We start from the raw sequence: 19826 nt of genomic DNA, 5'->3' as shown, positions 1-19826 counted from the left end.
GGAAAGCCACAAAGCGAGACAAAAATATAAATTAAATGAAAGAAATAAATTAATAAGGATACCAAGTATGGCACTAATTGCATTGAAGTATGCGTACTGTCAACCACAACCCAACAAGAGAGCCATTCCACTCGAGTTTATCCTTGAGAAACCTCCTTCTCCCCTACATTTCTCCCTGCTGCAGAGCTGCGCTGATTTCATTACCTGTATAAATACAGAAGAAAACTCTAACAAAGAAGAAAGGGTTATGAAATCACTTTATTCCCTTTCAAACGAAGATTCCGTGTCCTTCAGGCTGTCAGGCCAGGGGCACCGTGGTGGACTGGAAAATCATGTGGTCACAAGGGCAGTTTTTCTGAAAGAGTGTCTTACAGAAAAGTGAGTTTCACATGAGAGTTTCTTATATACTTAGGTAGTGTTTCACAGCAATTAGAAATGATGGCATATGGTAAAGCTTACATATTTTTATAATATGTTAATGATTAACTGACTTCTTCCATCTTTATTGACTTAGTGGGAGAGTGACAAGGAACTGCGAGGTACCTGTTTAGTAGCACAAGATTTGCAGGGGCATTCATTTTCACCTCTCTCCTGGAACTTGCTGCATCCAGCTGACACTGCTTCAAAGCCTTGGACAACGCTCAGCCCCACAGAAGTAAGTCTGCTTTGCTTTTCATACGACTTATTTTATGAAGTGCTGATGAAGAACAGATGGGGAGATATTTAAATATTTATTTGTTTCCTATAAAGAATGTTTTCCCAACTGAGAATTGAAGAATTAGATTTTTGAGCATTAAATCATGGGGATATTGCTAGGAAGAGACCTTCTTAATTGCTCTGCTGTTGTTTTTTTCTACTTCCTTTTTGCTGCAAGACGTGGATTGAGCAAAGGATTTGGTCAGTAAGCCTTGCCCTGTATAGGCCAATAAAGCTGCATCTTGGCTATAAAACTTCACAGAAGTGGGATTTGAATGTTAATTTCAAAATGCATGCGGTGCCTGGCAACATCTACAGCTAAAATATTTGCTTGAAACATTAAAAAAATAAATAAAGTAAATGAATTCCCCCTTACACGAGCTGGAAAAAATAACCTTGTGCATATTTTGTATCGGAAGAGTTTATCGGGCACTTTCTCGTCAAGGTGGTTACAGCTGCAGCAGAACTCCTAAAGCGAGGCTGTTCAGCAGCAGATGGCAAAGTAAAGATCTTACTTTGCTCTTCTGTTGTTACAGTTGTTAGTGTACTTTATCCTAGCTGTGCTAGTATTTACAAAGGAACAAGGATTGTCTCCCACCCTTTTGGAAGGCTCTCCATTCAACCACCCACCCTCTGCCTACAAAGAGAATCTCGAGTTGCTGTCTGAGTGCCGTGTGCTCCCCAGTTCCCCCTTTGCTGGCAGTTCCTTATGAGGTACAGGGAGTGCTTACCACTCCTGACCGTGCGCCGTGCAGTGTGTCCCAGGCTGATGCTCGGGACGTTGCCAGTATTCTTCACTTCTCCCACAGACAGCATCTGGTACAGTTCCTTTGGCTGGATGCTGACTCCTCTAAGAAACTTCTTCCCGTGCCCTCAGCCCGTGCTCAGTGCCCTGCTCTTCCTGCTCTGTGAGCTCCTGGGGCCTGGCCGTGGCTGCCTCCCGATGGCGTAGCTGTGTTTGCTTTGTGCCGGATAGGCCCGTGGGTTTCCCTCTTCTCCATGAAGCTTCCCAGGAGGATGCCGTCTCAACGTAGCCAGTGGAGCTGTCCTGTTTTTCCAGCAGTTGTAATTCTGAGCAGATTCTGCTGTTCTACTAAGGCTTTAATTGGCTCCATTCGAGCCTCAAGGCAAAGGTGAAACAATCCAGTAAAATCTATGTAAATCATAGTAAAACCTATGATAAGGAGGTGTCCTGGTTCAAACCTACTGCCATCACACTCTATGCAAGCCTGCAATGTTTCCTCAGTTTGATTTTCAGCTTAAGAATGGCTCAATTCTTAAGGATGGCCTCAATTCTCAGGAAAGTAAAGTAGGGCCTGAAAAATCATTGTGCAATATTCAGAAATTATCGGTTTCACTTCATTCTGGCATCAAAGCAAACCAAACAAAATCTGTTCCCAAAATGGGCAAAGAGCTTTTACACAGCTCAATTTCACTGTATTCTTCCTTGGTGGAACAAATGCGCAGGCTGCTTTGGTTTGTTTAGTTTGAAAGACAAAGAGGGGGGAGCAATTAAGTTGATAACACTGGATGTGAACATAAGAGAGGAAGGGGCTGTGTGGAATCATGGAATCCTAGAATCATAGCATGCTTTGGGTTGGAAGGGACTTCACAGCCCACCCAGCCCCAACCCCTGCCGTGGGCATGGCTGCCCCCCACCAGCTCAGGCTGCCCAGGGCCCCATCCAGCCTGGCCTTGATGGCCTCCATGGATGGGGCAGCACAGCTTCTCTGGGCAGCTGTGCCAGCGCCTAATTGCCCCCTGAGTAAAAAAAATTCCTCCTATAACCTAAATCTCCCTTAAAACTGTTCCCCCTTGTCCCATCACCATCTGCTCATGTAAAAAGTCAGTCTCCTTCCTGCTTATAAGCTCCCCTCAAGTACTGAAACACCACATTTATGTCTTCTCAGAGCCTTCTCATCTCCAAACTAAATGAGCTCAGCTCTCTCAGCTTTCTTCATAGGAGAGGCGCTCCAGTCCTCTGATCACCTTCATGTCCCTCCTCTCAACTCACTCCAACTGCTCTGCATCCTTCCTGTACTGGGGGCCCCAGGCCTGGACGCAGTACTCCAGATGGAGCCTCACAAGGGCAGAGCAGAGGGGGACAATCACCTCCCTCTCCCTGCTGGCCACCCTTCTTTTGACGCAGCCCAGAATACAGGGCTGCAAGCGCACGCTGCTGGCTCATGTCCAGAGAACTCCCAAATGCTTCTCTTCTGGGCTGCTCTCAATGAGTTCTTCTCTCAGTCTGCACGTGTTTCTAGGATTGCCCCAGCCCAGGTGCAGCACCTTGCACTTGGCCCTACTGAACCTCCTCAGGTTCATGTGGGCCCATTTTTCAAGCTTGTAGATGACTGCGTGGTTGGGAGCACTCTCTTATGCCACACTACAACTTGAGCCCCTGGCACAGGAGCTCACTCTGGGAGGGAGTCTGAGACCCAGTAACCTGAAAGGCCCGCTTACATTTAAGTGAACTAATTCAGAAAGCATGCTAGCTGGTGTCTTTCTTTTTAGCTTCCTCATTCACCTAGAGGGTTTTAATTCTTTTTTTTTTTCTTTTTTTTCAGAACATTAAGACATGTTAATTTTTGGAAAGCAGACCTGAAACCCTGATGCATACAAATTGCTGAAGGTAATTTAAAATGGAAAAATGGTTTACATGGGGCCTAGTATTAGTTCCAGAGGTGAAATGTGTTTCACAGCTCTGAGAACTGTTAACACAGCCACTGCCTCTGTCAGTGTTACTGGCTACTGGAAGTAGAAGTGTTGACAAAATCTGAAATGCAGCTCCATTTTTTCCTGCAAACATCAAGAGATGGGACCAAGAAATGATCTTTATCTCTCAGATGGTAGCATTTCATTTTATTCTTTTCAAAGGTAAGCCTGAAGTACTGGTGACCCCCCCAAATCGCCACGTAGCCATGTGGTAGTTGAGAGAACAGCTTACTTCCATTTTTTCTCCTAGAAGCAAGCCTGTGGCTGCAAGAAAGTCACCATAGCTCCAGGCATCCTCATCTGATCCTTGTAAGGAGGAGGGGTAGGCCATATGTCATCTTGTCCCTGAAATACATGAGCAATAGCTCCGCACACTTCTTTAACAGCTGCTCACTTGCACTGATTGATATAAATGAAAATCCACAGTAAAACAGAAAGGATCCTTCAAGATTTTACATGCAGATTAACTCACTAGCACGTACCATGTTTTATTAACTTCTGTCTTTGTGCAAATTTCCCTTGAACACTATCAAGTTTCCATTTTAATAGAGTGGGGCATTTGGTTAAAAATATATCCATGAAGGAAATCCCTTCCAAAGAAAAGAAACTAAAGATGTAGTTAAGATCACAAGTGATAACAGGGAATTGTGAGAGGAGGAGCCAACTATATCCTGGGCTGCATTAAAAAAGGGGTGGCCAGAAGAGAGAGGGAGGTGATTGTGCCCCTCTACTCGGCTCTTGTGAGGCCCCATCTGGAGTACTGCATCCAGGCCTGGGGCCCTCAGCACAAGAAAGATGCAGAGCTCTTGGAATGAGTCCAGAGGAGGGCCACTAAGATGATCAGAGGGCTGGAGCACCTCTCCTACGAAGAAAGGTTGAGGGAACTGGGCTTGTTCAGCTTGGAGAGAGGAGGCTCTGGGGTGACCTCATTGTGGCCTTCCAGTACTTGAAGGGAGCGTATAAACAGGAGGGGGAATGGCTGACAAGGGGGAATGGTTTTAAACTGAGACAGGGGAGGTTTAGGTTAGATATGAGGAAGAAGTTTTTCACTCAGAGGGTGGTGACGCACTGGAACAGGTTGCTCAAGGAGGTTGTGGATGCTCCGTCTCTGGAGGCATTCAAGGCCAGGCTGGATGGACAGCCTTGTCTAATGGTTGGTGACCCTGCACATGGCAGGGGGGTTGAAACCAGATGATCTTTGAGGTCCTTTTCAGCCCAAGTGATTCTACGATTCTATGAGCCTGTGGAAGCTGCTCTCCTTTTTTGGCTATTGTGTCCAGACTTTGAAAAGAAATGTCCCTAGAAGTGCTGCAGATATTTGGAATGATTCTGTTGATGTGACCAAGAAACACCAAAGGTGGAACTGTAGCCCCCTCTTAACACAGCCCTCTTGCTTCTTTGGGGGAAAACATTTTCGGTCAGGCCTTGTGTCTTCTGGCACACATACTATGTGGGCCTCGCTGCCTCCTCCTGCCCCACTGGCTTTGTGGCTGACCTTCTCATGAGGTATTTGCCACGTAACCTCTGATTGCTGAAATCTGCATCTTTGGGTGAGCTTCTCAGCCAAGAATTGTCCACCAGGAAAGCAGCTAATGGCTCAGAAGACCTCTTGTAGCTGACTGAATATGAGTTCATTTGCCTTAGGAGATTTCCTATAGCCATCACATTACATCATTGTGTTATTCAGATCATTTAGGTAATCTTACTATGCTAATTAAATTAACTCCAGATATTTCTGTCCTTACTGAAGCACAAAATCGAACAATAGATGATGCCATTGCTGTCGGTGCTATTGCAGGCTGCCCAGTGATTTGTGCTTTGAACTTTCCACTACAGCTGTAAGCACGCAGAGGCTGGACGTTCAAGTTTTCATCTCACAGGTCAAGAAAGAACCTTTGCACAGGGGTCCAAGAGGTATAACTAAAAATCTGTTTAATTAGAATATCGAGTTAGCAGCAGGTTCTCCCATCCCAAAGGAGATGGGGATGCCCTCTGCAGATTGCTCCTGGCTTCATTGGTACCTGGGAGTGAAATGGCTGCTTTGCCCATGCTCTGTGGTTTCGGAAATGCCATGAAGGCTCTAGGAAACAGGGTTTGCTGGGTGTGAGTGGCTTTCCCTAATGCTTTTTCCCATGGGACGTGCACGATGAAGCCCAGAGGAATGTGCTGGATGGGTCACGTAAATGCCGTGTGCCAGACCTGCAGGCAAAGCGCTGAGTGATCCGACAAACATAAAATATTAAATCTGTATTGAAAGATAAGCTTGGAAATGCCTTCTAAGGCAGTGCACAGGCTCCTGATTTATGTGAGAAATTTGATACTAAATACGGACTTATCCAAAGCCTGCCCTTAAATCAATCCTTCTGGCAAGTGATGCATACCCATTCCAATTTTAAGATAGCAGCAAAACCTACAGAATTTATGTTAATATTCTCAGCAATAGAGTCAGGAAGCAGAAAACAGATCACTGTTTTGATTCTAATATGTTTTTGTATGGCAAGCAACTTCCTTGCCAATCTCAACATTTCATTCATTATATTCTTGCCGAGTCCCAATATGAGTAGTCATGAGTATGGGCTTCTGTTCACTTTTTCAAAAGAGCCAAGTACAATAATTGTAATTCAGCTCCACCACTGATCTCCAAAGTACTTCTTTTCCATCCAGATTTTTCTTTAAGTCAGCACTACTGCGTTAGATCAGATGAGATCCAGTGAGCAGGTAGAGAGAGGAGCCAGAAATGAACCATTTCCCACATATGATGCCACAATAAGTAATTTTATGTGTTTCTAGACATTTGTGCCTCATCTAAGCACGAGACTTCCAACTTTGTTATCTGGTTAATTTCCACTGTTGTTAGACTTTTTGTGTAAGCACTGGATTCGTTTATCCTAAGTGGTTTTTTGTTCTGTATTTTTGCTGAATCTCACAGGGGAAAAAAAAATAAGAACTTCTCCTATTTTTCAGTTTTAAAATATAATTATTGACACCATTTAAGTAATGTAGCATGTAGAGGGCTCAGTAATGGATACAGTCATCTAATTAATTTAATTCTGTGAGAAGAAAGGTGGACAAATTCAACCCATAAAGATATATTTTGACACCGTACACCTAACAACTCTCAGTGACACTGAACAGCACAACTGTCTTTCTTTTATGAAGTTGATATCAATTAGTTGACTAAATGGGTGTTAATAGTGCCTAAGAACGGTGTTACAGAAATATGGGCTCTGGGTATTTTAATTTGATTCAGAATTGGGCTCTCTGTGTTCAAGTGATTCAAGCAAAAGTTGAAGGAAATAAACACAAAAATATTTTGATTGTTCTCTCTTTTTTTTTTTCTTGTCTAAGAAAGATCAACTGATGCTTACAGAAACAACACTGTTTTAATGTGGAAACGTGTCAGAAAAAAAAAAAGCCATTTCTAACTTCATGTGATAGCTACAATACTGTATGGCTATTAATAGCTGTCATTGTTTGCATATATATATAATCATTCTGCACATAAAATATCAGATTAAGAAAGCATTTATAAATTGGTTTTGTTTTAAGTAGATACAAACACAAGAGGATATTCTGGAGCAAATTTCTCCATACCAGAAAGGATTAAATGTACATTTGTAATAATCATAGAATCATAGAATGGTTTGGGTTGGAAGGGGCCTTTAAGATCATCTAGTTCCAACCCCCTGCTATAGGCAGGGACACCTCCCACTAGACCAGGTTGCTCAAAGCCCCATGCAGCCTGGCCTTGAATGCTTCCAAAGGGAGGGCACTCACAACCTCTCTGGGCAACCTGTTCCAATATCTCACCACCCTCACAGTAAATAATTTCTTCCTCATATCTAGTCTAAATGTACCCTCTTCCAGTTTAAAGCCATTTCGCCTTGTCCTGTCACTATCTACCATTCTAAAATGTCCCTAACCAGCTTTCCTGTAGCCCCCCTTCAGGTACTCCTTCTGAGGTGCCTCTGGAGTCTCCTCAAGGCTAAAGAGCCCCAGCTCTCTCAGCCTGTCCTCATAGGGGACCTCTCATTATCTTTGTGGCCCTCCTCTGGACCCAGTCCAACAGCTCCATGTCCTTCTTCTGTTTGGGGCCCAAGAACTGGATGCAGTACTACAGGTGGGGTCTCACGAGAGCAGAGTAGAGGGGCAGAATCACCTCATTCTGCCTGCTGGTCGTGCTTCTCTTGATGCAACTAAGGATACAGTTGGCCTTCTGGGCTGCAAGGAAAGCTGAGGAGGGACTTTTTAGAACGGCATGTAGTGACAGGACAAGGAGAAGTGGACTTAAACTGGAAGGGGGTTGATTTACACTAGATTTTAGGAAGAAATTCTTTACTGTGAGGGTGGTGGGATGCTGGAACAGGTTGCCCAGAGAGGTTGTGGATGCCCCCTCCTTGGAAGCATTCAAGGCCAGGCTGGATGGGGCTTTGAGCAACCTGGTCTAGTGAGAGGTGTTCCTGCCTATAGCAGGGGGGTTGGAACTAGATGATCTTAAAGGTCCCTTCCAGCCCAAACCATTCTATGATTCTATTGTTCTGTCTTGAGTGCAATGGTAACAGGAGAAAAGGTGTTTCAGATGATTAATGGAATATGAAGATCTCTACAACCTTCAGGTCTATACAGTGAATTCAAAGCCAGATGTTCCCTGCTGATGAGTCATTCCTGAAGTTATTCAGAAAGCTGTATGAAAGATGTGGGAAATTTAAGATTTTTTTTTTATTATAAAAGGCACCCTTAGTTCACATCAGACTACAGAGTCAGCAAACAAAGACAAAACTCCAGGGGTACTGACTGTACACAGTGCATATGAGGGCTTGTGGAACATAGCAGTTAAATAGAGAGAGAAAATAACTTGGAAAAATATGTGAATTTTCCTGTTGTGGTTGTAAAATAGAGATTGTGATGGGAGCTAGACGGAGACCCTTTCTTCTCCTTCTGATGCAATGAAATACACAGAATCAAAGCCTAAGTGTTGTTTGTCTACCCTGAGCTTATCACTTCGCTAGTTAGGGAGGGGTGGCTGCCAGCCTACTCCGTACATGCACTGTCTTGCCTTTCACTGATGGGTACACCTGGTCACACTGTCTTGGTTCTATGCTGTGTTTCCTTCCAGCACTCCGCTCTGGCTGCATGGCAAGGCCCATGGCAGAGCAGGCCCCTGCACGATGAACTCCCTGATCGCCACCTCTCACCTCCAGCTAGCTTCCTTTGCACTGGGGACAATAGGCTGGATTCTGTGCACCGTTTCCATGGGACTTGTGGAGTGGAGAGTGTGGCATGTGGACAACACCACCATCATCTCCTCTGGCATTGCCTGGGTGGGGATTTGGAAAGTCTGCTTCATCAGTTATAATCATGTCTCGCCTGGCTATGAAGAGCAGTTCTGCCACAAATTCAGCGGTTATGACTCCTCCATCCCTGGCGAAATCTATGCTGCTCAGGGTCTCCTGGTGATCGCCATGGTCACGGGATTGCTGGGACTGACTGCCACAATATATGCTCTGAGAAACATTTCTATGGGAATCAGTCGTAAAACTTCCATTACCCGTTTCTTCCTGGTGGGTGGCTGCTTCTACGTATGTGCCGGTCTGTGTGTCCTGATTCCAGTGAGCCATAACTTCTATTCTGTAACTCATAACCAGAGCATCGCCTTCCCTCCCTCCTACCTCATGCCCTCCAGTCCTGTGGCACAGGAAGCTGGTGCTGCCATTCCCATTGGGATTATAGCTGCCATCCTGCTGCTGCTGAGCGGGACCTTTTCTCTGTCCTACAGATTTCCTGTAACCACAAACACGTGAAATCCTGATGGGACGAATCGCTCCATACATTTTCAGAGTATGGTCAAAATATAAGGATAGCAGCACAAGTGGTTCTTCAGACAAGAAACTACAGCGTTTTAGTCTACAGCAGCCAGCATATGTTGTTATAAGACTGAACTATCATCTTGATTGCCATGTGTGACCAGGAGTTTGTCTTTGAGATCACTGCTGTTGAGCAGCAATGGTAATTATTAAGCTTTATCAGTTGTCCTCCTCATATATATACACAAACTCTACTGATTAACTTATTTTTTTTTGTGCCAGATGTTTACTGTGTTCAAAGAGCTGACTCTGATTTAATTGTTCTGTTCGTGTCATGGAATGACATGTGAAATGTGAACTTGTTTCCTTCTTAGTACTAAAACATTTTGTCCATTATTAAACAATATGTGTAGCAAAGTATATTTTGCGGCAAGTTGAGACTTTTGGTACAAACAATATAAGTGTCATCATGATCGCGTCAAATGAGTGTGTCCTGAATTGTCTTACAAAGAGATCTAGCCAGTTTCTCCTCTTGCTCCAGGGCACGTAAAGAGCTGTTTCTTTATGCTTCTGTTTTTCTTTCAAGCTATTTGCATCTTGTGTTGCAACTTGTCTGCCTGCGGGCAAGGTGCGCTCTTAGTTCCTCACCTGTGCAGAGCCAAAAAGTCTGCAAGGGTATGTTTCTTCATCAGATACTTCCCTGAATCCAAAGGTATTGCAAAAGATGGAAACGGTGTCTACAAGTTACTGCAAAACTGCTGCCAAAATCAGTGCTCTTAGTAACTGGGAATATTCAGTCCGACTTTCTAAGTGTGATTCATCTAACCTGACCCAGACATCTGTACCTAAACCAGTCACTTTAGTCCTTGTTTATAGTCAGTGTGAAGAAAAAGACAGTCTAGACAGAAAAAGACATCTAAAATAGATCCTAGAGTAGCTGGGAGATGACATGCTCCCAAAAAATCTGCTTCTCTTAATTCATTGTAATGGCTAATAACTGTGTTGCTAACAGAGGTGTACACAACCCAACTTTACCTGAGCCAGATAAAATTAGGTGAAAAGAATCTGCCATCTGAGTGACATTTCCTGTGCCAGCGACACTGAAAAACGAGAAAGGAAGAGAGGAAGGAGGGGGGAAATGCCCCAAACGCAGCAATAAGGGAAATAAAATAAAAATAAAAATCAAGAGGTTGTATGGTAGGAATGAATAGATAGTGCTGACAAATTGATGACCTGCTGAAAACAGGCTCTACAAAAAGTGATTACAGTTTCGAAGAAATGTAACAAGAATTTAAGAGATCTAATTGTACTGGTTTAACTATCCTGGATTTTCCAACAAGTACTTCTGCTGCCTTTTGGAGTTTTGGAGACAAGTTTTGGAGACAAAGAACGAAAAGCAACACAATGTTTGGCAAACCTCCCCTTTTCTCACCTTCGGGGAGAAAGGTAACTCTCCAGGTTCTCAAACTGTCATCAGCTCTGCTGCCTGTGCTTGCTTTCTGCCAGGATCCTGGTTAATATTGCCTCCTTTTGTCCCACTGAGATTGCTGTTACTTACTCACTTCTGGCTTAAGCGTCACCCCCACCGAAACCATTATATATGTATATAGATCTAAGGAATGCAGTACTTTATTACTACCTCATTTTCTCCTAGCATTCCACTGTTTCTTCTGCATCTTCCACATGGTCTTGTCTTTGTTCTGCCGATTTCCTATACAGAATCCCTACAGCACATTCATTCCCTCTGGTCTTCTCTCTTTTCTGAACCAGTGGCCTATCTCATCATTTGTAATTGATGAGGTGCAGTTGTTTGTCTTTGGACTGTTTGCAGTGCTGCAAAGCACTTTCAAGTGGTGTACCGGTAAAAGCTCATGCTTTCATAGCTTGTTTATTCAATATTGTTTCTACTTTGATTTCTATTGTACACCCTGTACTACATTGGTATGTTTTTTAAACATGCACATCAGCAGAACTGTTTTCTCTTCCCACAGGGATTACAATGATATCAGATATTATCTTTTTGCTGTTGTAACGCAAATAAGATGTATTCATGTGTCAATGCCAACATTTCCCTGCACGAATACAAGACCAATGATCCCTCACAAGGAACTTGAGCTTTAACAGCAAATCACTGATTCTACAACTTTTTCTGAGCTCACATATATGCAGAAAAGTATATTAATTAGCTATATTTACTAAATGACTGAGTAGTGTCCACATTTACTCTTCTTAGCTCAAAGACAAAGCAACAAACAGTGTCCCATAACTGTTTCCCCCTGTTGGTCCATCCTGATCTGAGACTGTAAAACACTCATTGTGGGTCAAATGTAGAGGAGGTGCTGAGGAAAATCCCTAGTTAAACACCGACATAGGTTACCTAAGAAGATACATGTCTTTTAAAAATTACATTTTGCTAAAAATAAATTCAGATAAATACTGCTATGCACAGCATAGATATGGTTAGGCCTCAGGGCAGAGGAATGGTCTAGTGGAGCTCTTTGTGTCCTTTCCCATTGTACTTCCAAGGTTTCTAATGCAGGAGACTATCAGTGGTTACATGGTCCAGATTATACCTTGATATATAATAACATGTAGCCTATGGTCAGATACCAGGGAACATTAAAAATCAGTCATTCCCTGAAGAATAGGTAGGAGAGAATAAATTTTAGCTGAAAATAAGGAAGAGGCAAAACCCCTATTGGTCACAATGAGATCAAGCTTGTCTAATCTTGACCCCTCTGGGCTGTATGATTCATTAAATTCTAGTGGATGTTTATGTTCATTAAGATTTTCAAACTGGAGGAAAGTAAATTTCCTGTGCTTTGTCTTTGTGAGTGGGGAGGCACAGTCACTCTGTGCAAATCTTCATGATGCATCATTTAGAGAATTTAAAAAACTCATTTACCTTTCAGTAGTCCCATTTGTTACCATTTCACTTGGTCTCGTACACCTATTTTAGGGATGTCTGCAAAATCAGACAGCCGAAATGATCAGGATTTAAAACAAAAAAATGCAAAACTTTTCCAAAAGGCTATTTTTAATCTCGATGACTTTAGGAAGCTATTTTGCAGCCTGCCCCCGCCATCATTTATAGTAGGACAACTGAGGACAGGCAGTGAGCTGCAGCACAAAGCCAGGAGTGAGTAGTCAGGGCCTCGAGGGAGGGAGATAAGGCTAAGAACCGCTAAAGCAAATTTCACCACAGAACGGATATCACAAAGCTACATCTCCAGCTTCAGTGCAGACTGGGACCTGCTGCATCTCCAGTGACAGCTCTGCTCGTTCTGTGGGTTCCACCCTGTCTAGGAATGTCTCCACAGTGGCCTCAGCCTACATGTAAATCAGCCTTTCTTTATTTGTCTGAGTTGACAGCAAACAAGTGTCTTGTGATTGGCTCACATGCCTGAACGCACTGCTGGGAGAATTATCTGAATACCAAAACCCTCTTTCGATTCTGCTGGATATCCATGCATAATGAAAAGGCATCCATCTCTGACCTGCAGGCCGTGCTCCAGATGCTATTGTACCACATGATGCGTTTTGTTATCTTATTTCTATTTCTGTCAGCCGTACCTGTTTATTTGTGGCCACAGACCAAAATGTGTATGAATACATTCAATACTCCTCTAAAAACACTTAGTACTGAAAGAACTTGAAAACACCTAATAGTGAAACAAGCCAATGGCACATGTCTACTGGCATTTCCTCCCTAGGTGAATGTGTAATTCTGACCTATATCATTTTTGTTAATGTTAAGTAAGAAAGAGGAACAAAGAGACATTGTATCAGAAAGTAGGTCATCAAATTGTTTGGGTTACATCAATAAACATTTTTTCAATTCAAGTCAGCAGTTTTACATGAAAATAATTGCTGACTTTAGGTTCCTTAGTTTATTGAAAACAATGCTAGTCTCAGAAAGCAATGTCTTTGTTGTCACATGGTTTATGGTATATTACAACGCGAGTAAGAGTGTTTTTCAGGAGAGCTATTTTTAGACTTTGGAATGTTTTTCCCTTAGAATGGAAAAACTGAAATGTCACAGGCAATTTCCTGCTCTTTAGGACCTTAAAATACTTCAGGACAAAGAGTTTTTTGCTTAAAAAATGTAAGTCTAGCTGGCATAGCGTTTAACAGCAAATTGTTTTCTTAAAATAGGAAACCAACGTACATTAAATTAAAGGCTCCCAGAAGAGACATGTTCTCTGTGAAAATACACCTTTTTCAAAACTGAAAGGGAATTCCTTTCATTCTTGTCAATATCTGTATGGTCAGATCCAGTATCAGCTAATAAATACATATTTTTCAAGCAACATATTCCCTTCTCTCATGTAATCTACTCTATTATTTCCCTTGCATAAGAAAGGTGAGATTGTTCAATAATTACCATGGTGCTTTGAAGCTGCCAATAACTGTCAAAACCAACCATATGCCAATCAAGAAAATGTAAGTCAATCTCATCTCAGAATTACAAAACCAATAAACAGCGATAAATACTGGCTTGTAATTTGGAATGGAGTATCGTATGCACTGTTAAGTTCCAGTTCCCACAAAGTCACAATACGCTTTTCTCCTGGGACATATATGGAAAAGTCTAGGTGCAAAGTTAACACCCACAATTATATTTTGAAGAAACACGTAAATTTTAAGTGGGCTTTTATGTCCAACACCATCCAAGATTACTGCACATACAAGATGTTTTTCAGCAGCTGAATATGCAGATCCATTACTGGATAAAGTGGCACGTGAAAAAATAGATCCTGCTTTGAATGTTGCCAAAATACTGGTAGGTACCTGAGATTAGCTGGTGTGGACAAAAGCTATGTGTAGAACTGGAATTGTTTTACTTTTGCAGATGTTGGGAGTGCAAATTGAAACAGCTTCTCATCTTTACACTCTTGGAGGAACCGTGTAATATCCAGTAGTTGGCCATTGTCAAAAGAAAGGACTATGTCTTGGAGGGAATTTGAGATCACACAAAGCCAGATTCCTACTGAATTGCTCATGTAAAGATATGGCCATCAACATAATGGACTTTCAGAAGGCCTACTGAAAAGCTTGCCAGCTGTCCATCTCCAACATGCAGAATAATTGATTTCACTGTACCTCAGTACTTCATTCCACCTGAGCCTTGTTATTACAAGTAGTGTAAAATATGACCCATAGTTGTTCTGTGTAACAGTTTCCTGTTTGTAAATTAAATCAAAGAATCATAGAATGGCCTGGGTTGAAAAGGACCACAATGATCATCTAGTTCCAACCCCCCTGCTATGTGCAGGGTCGCCAACCACCAGACCAGGCTGCCCAGAGCCACATCCAGCCTGGCCTTGAATGCCTCCAGGGATGGGGCAGCCACAACCTCCTTGGGCAACCTGTTCCAGTGCATCATCACCCTCTGTGTGGAAAACTTCCTCCTCATATCCAATCTAAAGATATTATCAATTTATAAAATGTTATACCAGTAAATACATTAAAGATTAGTATGGTGGGAGCCACAGAAGGCACTGAAATAGGTCTTCTGGACCACTAGGTTTTGTTTAGCCTTGCTCGAATATCCAGATAACCCCTGTATGAAGCTGTGTGTGATGTTATTAACAGAGCAGACAGAATCGTAGAATGATTTCAGTTGGAAGGGACCTCAAACCCCACCCAGCCCCAACTCCTGCCCCCCACCAGCTCAGGCTGCCCAGGGCCCCATCCAACCTGGCCTTGGGTGCCTCCGGGGATGGGGCACCACAGCTTCTCTGGACAACTGTGCCAGCACCTCACCACCCTCTGAGGAAAGCAGGAAGACAAGAGAGAGCTCACAGAGATCACCAGACCATGCCCTGTTTGGCGACCGAGAGCCACCTCTACTTTTAGGTGGGCTGGGCTGGATGCTGGGGGACACCTCTTGCATGCAGAGCTGAGTGCTCTATACCAGCACTTCCAGCATCTCCTGCAGTGTTTATAGGTCTGTCACAGAGCTGGGCTCAGCCAAGGCGTTATCCCCCGTGAAATATTTGCTGCTCAGGTCCTTCCACTGGCTGATATGCCAGTATCAACTGGCAGCCCTTGGAAAAGATTATGGTCCTTGCTCTAAGCAATTTTAATAAGAGGAATGCTCAAAATCCATATACCAGCTTTTTCAAACCTGAGGTATTTTTATTTGGTTTGTTGTTATTTGGTTGGTTGTTTTTGTTTTTCAGATGTAAATTCAGTTTTGTTTACTTGAATTTTGCCTACTGTGCGAGCGAACTCTTCACTGGAAAGCAGCTAAGAGGTGTTTTGTTTGATTGCATCTTCTTAGGACCAGCCTGCACCAGTTCATGCAGTCCTGGAAGACAGATGTGGTAAGTGTAGTTTTAAATAAAAAAATAACCTGTGGTAGGAGTAAAATGGTGCTGATGAAATGTCTATACTTTTCAATGCATTTAAAGCTAACAGGTATAATATCCTTCTGGCAAGAAATGGCTCATCACAGGCCAATCCATCCTGCCTTTCCGACTGCAGACAGTGGAAGCATCCCCATGAACCTATCAATGTGATTAGTTACGAGTGTTAACGTTTTATCTTCCTGTTGCTACATCTCAGAAATGTTTGCATCCACCAGCACCTCTCACCATAAATAGCCTCGTTTCCAGTGATAACTCAGGAATTCTGAGAGTTACATTTTGCAGCTGTACACTGCAAACTTTGCTAGGCTTGCTAATAGTCTGAGCTTCCCAAATGGCTGTGCAGACTGTCACCAAAAGTGGTGGCTTCCAGGGTCCTTCCTGCCTCCAGACTGCTCGGTCCAGGCCTCCACAGTGGCTGTTAGGTGCTGTTCTCTCTGTATTGAGACTGGTCACCAAATAATTTGAAGAGAGCATTGGCAGCACCTGTAATCTGTGCCAGAACAATTTCTGGACACAAATTCCACAAGCTTTGGCACGAACATTTCAACTGTCCAATGAAGCTGAACTCACAGTTCTCATCAGAAAATTGCCTCTTATGTGGATGATAGTTAACTGGGAAGAACAATTCATATGCAGGCAGGCAGGAGTTGTCATTCAAAGGGTCCTTGACAGGCTGTAGGAGCTCATGGGCTAATGGGGCCTTGTGAAGTCTGACCAAGGCAGAGTGCAGCCCTGCAGCTGTGCTGGGGCAGTCCCACGCACCAGAAGAGTCCAGAGAACCACTGGGTAGAAGTCAGGGGGTCCCAATGGGCAGCGCATTGAGTGTGGGCCTACCCCAAGCAGAGCAGAGCCTGCAGGCCAAGGACACCAACTGCTCCCCTCTCCTCGGTGCTGGTGTGACTTTAGGCCTAGTGCTGGGCTCCCAGGAGAGCAAAGCTACTGATTCCAGCCTGGTGGGCCAGAGCATGGCATGTCAGGAGGGGCTGCTGAGCAGTGTCCTCCGTCCTACTAAGTACCAAGGCGGCCATACTGCTCCTTTCTTCTGGGCGGGAGCTGAACTCCCCACCATTTTTCAAGCTTCTTTTTTCACATGTTGCCATGTGGTATGGAATATCCCTTTAGCCAGTTTAGATCAGCTGTACCGGTTTTGTCCGCACCCGTCTCCACCAACTGGCAGGGCAGTACCAGAAGCTGAGAAACATCGGTCTGTTATTAACATCATTGTTTTTCTCCTGAAGCCAAAAGACAGCATCATACCAGATACTACGAAGAAAAGATCAGTGCTGCCCCAGCTGAAACCAGGACAGATGTAAGGACTGCCTTTTTGCCATGATGGCAGCTAAGCACTGAGCAGGCTTCCCAGAGAGGCTACAAAACCTCGCTTTTTGCAGACATTCATAACTGGACTGCACAGCTGCATCTAAATCCAAAGTTGAACAGGCGCTCGGAGCAGATGAGCTACAGAGGGCCATGCCACCATAATATCTCCTTATTCTATTTGCAAATCATCTTGTTTCTAGAGAACATGACAGAAAGAACTCCATTTCTTCTTAAGATGTTCTAAATCAAAACAACCCTTTTGGCAATGGCCACTCCCGTGCCTGAAGAGATCAAAAAGATTTTTTCTTGTCTAAACAACCGGCGCAAACTGAAGATTAAAAAGTGAGACAAAAGAAGACGGAAGCATATGAGGAATGAAGGAGATACTACGTGAGGTATAGGGGAGCAGTAACACCAAACAGAAAGATAATAAGAAAAAGGTTTGTGAGGAGTAAGAGAAAAGAAATTGCAATGAGTCACTAAGGATGGGACTGTGAGAAAGGCCGGAAAATGCAAATAAGAGAGAAGCAGAATGGAAAGAGGAAGGTGGTTTAACAGAGACAGGGAACAATGGAGGATAAAGATCAGTTGGGAAGTAGAGAAAGCACAGGATTTGTCCACCTCTTCTATGCAGAATTCTAACTGAAATGGTCTTTACTCAGGAAATGAGGAGGGACAATTTTACTTCGGAGATTCAAAATGAACACAGAAGTATTAAGTTACACGGAGATAGATATAATGTAGGTTAGAGACTGGAGACCCTGCACACAAACTTGGGGTGCTTTGAGTTGGTACATCTGGTAGTGAAGAAGGCAAATGACTGCAGATTCGTGTAAAACTTATGAAGTGTATTTTACAGCATACGCAAGCCTTGGCAATTCCTGTCTTCATACTACTATTCATCTGCATAGACCTGCTGAAGCCTCATCTGGGAATTAACTTCTGGAGTTAGAGAGGCACGCAATGAGATGACCAATCTCTTATGTGGGGTACCTTTATCTTCATCCTGGGAAGGTATGTCTGTGCTGGTTCTCTCTGCCAGCAGAGGAAGCCCAAGATAGCACAGCTCTCAGAGAGAGCTTACGAATGTTCTCCCTGGTGGTTTTAGTGCTGGTGATAAGCAAGAGAACAGAAAGTCCCAATGAAAAATAAACTTTTTTTTTTTTTTTTGTAAAGCAGAATCGGTTTATAGCACAGTGGATGGACTTGATGAGAGCAGCTTCTGCTTTCAAGGTTTTACAGATCACAAGTGTTTTGTATCAGATCGCCTTGGCAGAGTAGGGTTGGTGACCAAAGTCTGGATTAGGAACCACAAAAATGCAGTTACCCAGCTCCTGTGGTAAGTGATCTCATCGCTGAGCAATGGCTGGACGGAGCTGCTGGGAGATGCCGTGTGTCTGCAAAGCACTCACAGAATTGCCTGCATTGTTCAGACAGCACCTGGGCTGTCAACTAAGGATTGGTGATTTAATGCCATTACGAGTGAGTAGCGAGCAAGTATCTACACATACCAGATTGGTTTTAGGTCTGGCTGCTTTTTGCCAAATCATCACCAGGAAAAGATTACCAGCTGACATCATAAAATGAAACCAATCAATATTAGCTGAGAAACCGCATCCTGTCACACAATAGACACACACAAAAATTAAATATGCTTAACACCTCTATTTACCTCAGTTTAGCCTTCTCAAAGTAGCCATCTGGTAACATTATGATAAAAAACTGTGTAATTTGTGGCTGTGCTAGTCATCTGAACCCTCTTTTCTTATCACTTGACATGTAATACGTCTCTTACTTTGCATGTGAGCTAATTGTCTTTTTTTTTCCCTGTGTTTTGCTTGTTTTTGTTTGTTTTATTGTGGTTATTTCCAATAGGCTGAATTGTACCACCTTAGACTGAGAAGTGTCAGGTTATTACCGAGAGGAGGAACAGACCTGAGCTTGGGGACTCTTGCAGAAGGAAGTTGTAAAATCTAAAAAGAAGTAGTGGATCTTGACTGAGAAAGTCTCTGCTCTCATGAAAGGCATGAAAGACAGTTTTCTTCTTAGGAGTTTAAGCGAAATAGTTAAAAGAGAGAAATTCCTGTTAAAATAGTTTGGTTCAGTGTTTTAAACCACAGATGCAATCACAGCGCTGTTGACTTGTGACTGCCATCCACGGCTCCTTGCCACGTTCCTTTGATGCAAATCTGCCTTCTGTAACCATCTCAAGACAGATTAAATGAGTTGGTTTATCATTTTCTGGTTAAGCATCAACATGAAAATATTAACACAGTCATTTTAAGGCTTTTTTATAGATGCAGCCCACTGGAGCAAAGTCAAGCTATTATTCATCATTGCTTCAAGCCCCTGGAACTCCTTCCTTGGATTGTCCAATAGAAACCTGGGCTGGAATGAAGATTATTGTGGTGCCAATTTCTATCAGAGGTTTGGATGCCCACAAGTTAGCATGCTCTAAGGTATGAATTTTAGAAGCCCAGCAAACCAATTTTTTACTGCTTCACTCCCAGCACAGTGGGTATACAATTCATCAATCAGTGTTATAACAACATAGAACTACGACTACTAAACACATTTTCAAACCTTATGCACAGAGCAAAATACCACACATAGCTAAATGACTGGAAACCCTGGGGAAATCCTACGCCTCAGTTCCTCCTGCTAAATGTGGCTCACCCAGCAGCAATGCAAGAAATGCAAGACTGGGATCACAAAAGCCAGCAGTGCTAGCTACAGAACCTGTCTGAATGCCCAAGACTGGGAGAGCCTTGAACACAGATTCTCCCACCTGAAAAAGAAATGAACTCTTACGATAGAAAATGGTGATTAACAGCCTCGCCTACATTATTTAAATCAGCTGTGAGCATGTGTTGTGAAGAACTCAGTCTGCTTGATGAAAGTCAAATGTGCTTTGACT

At 43.2% G+C, this 19826-nt stretch overlaps 1 protein-coding gene and 1 long non-coding RNA gene across 2 annotated transcripts; one reads left to right on the top strand and one right to left on the bottom strand.

Moving 5' to 3' along the window:
- Positions 1-240: 240 nt before the first annotated feature.
- On the bottom strand, positions 241-1613 carry LOC112531501. The gene is made up of 2 exons (XR_005845969.2): positions 1428-1613; positions 241-697 (listed from the first exon to the last, which is right to left on the bottom strand). It is a non-coding gene; the product is annotated as an uncharacterized LOC112531501 (long non-coding RNA).
- CLDN34 (claudin 34) lies at positions 527-13719 on the top strand. The gene is made up of 3 exons (XM_015273732.4): positions 527-655; positions 3264-3573; positions 8528-13719. Exons 2-3 carry the CDS (start codon positions 3512-3514, stop codon positions 9210-9212), a joined length of 747 nt encoding a protein of 248 aa, XP_015129218.2. The 5' UTR covers positions 527-655; positions 3264-3511; the 3' UTR covers positions 9213-13719.
- Positions 13720-19826: the final 6107 nt, after the last annotated feature.

Source organism: Gallus gallus, chromosome 1 (assembly GCF_016699485.2).
Source record: "Gallus gallus isolate bGalGal1 chromosome 1, bGalGal1.mat.broiler.GRCg7b, whole genome shotgun sequence".
In the NCBI taxonomy this organism is placed as follows: Eukaryota; Metazoa; Chordata; class Aves; order Galliformes; family Phasianidae; genus Gallus; species Gallus gallus.
Note: the sequence above shows the minus strand (reverse complement) of the source record. Positions and strands in the feature narration are given on the sequence as shown.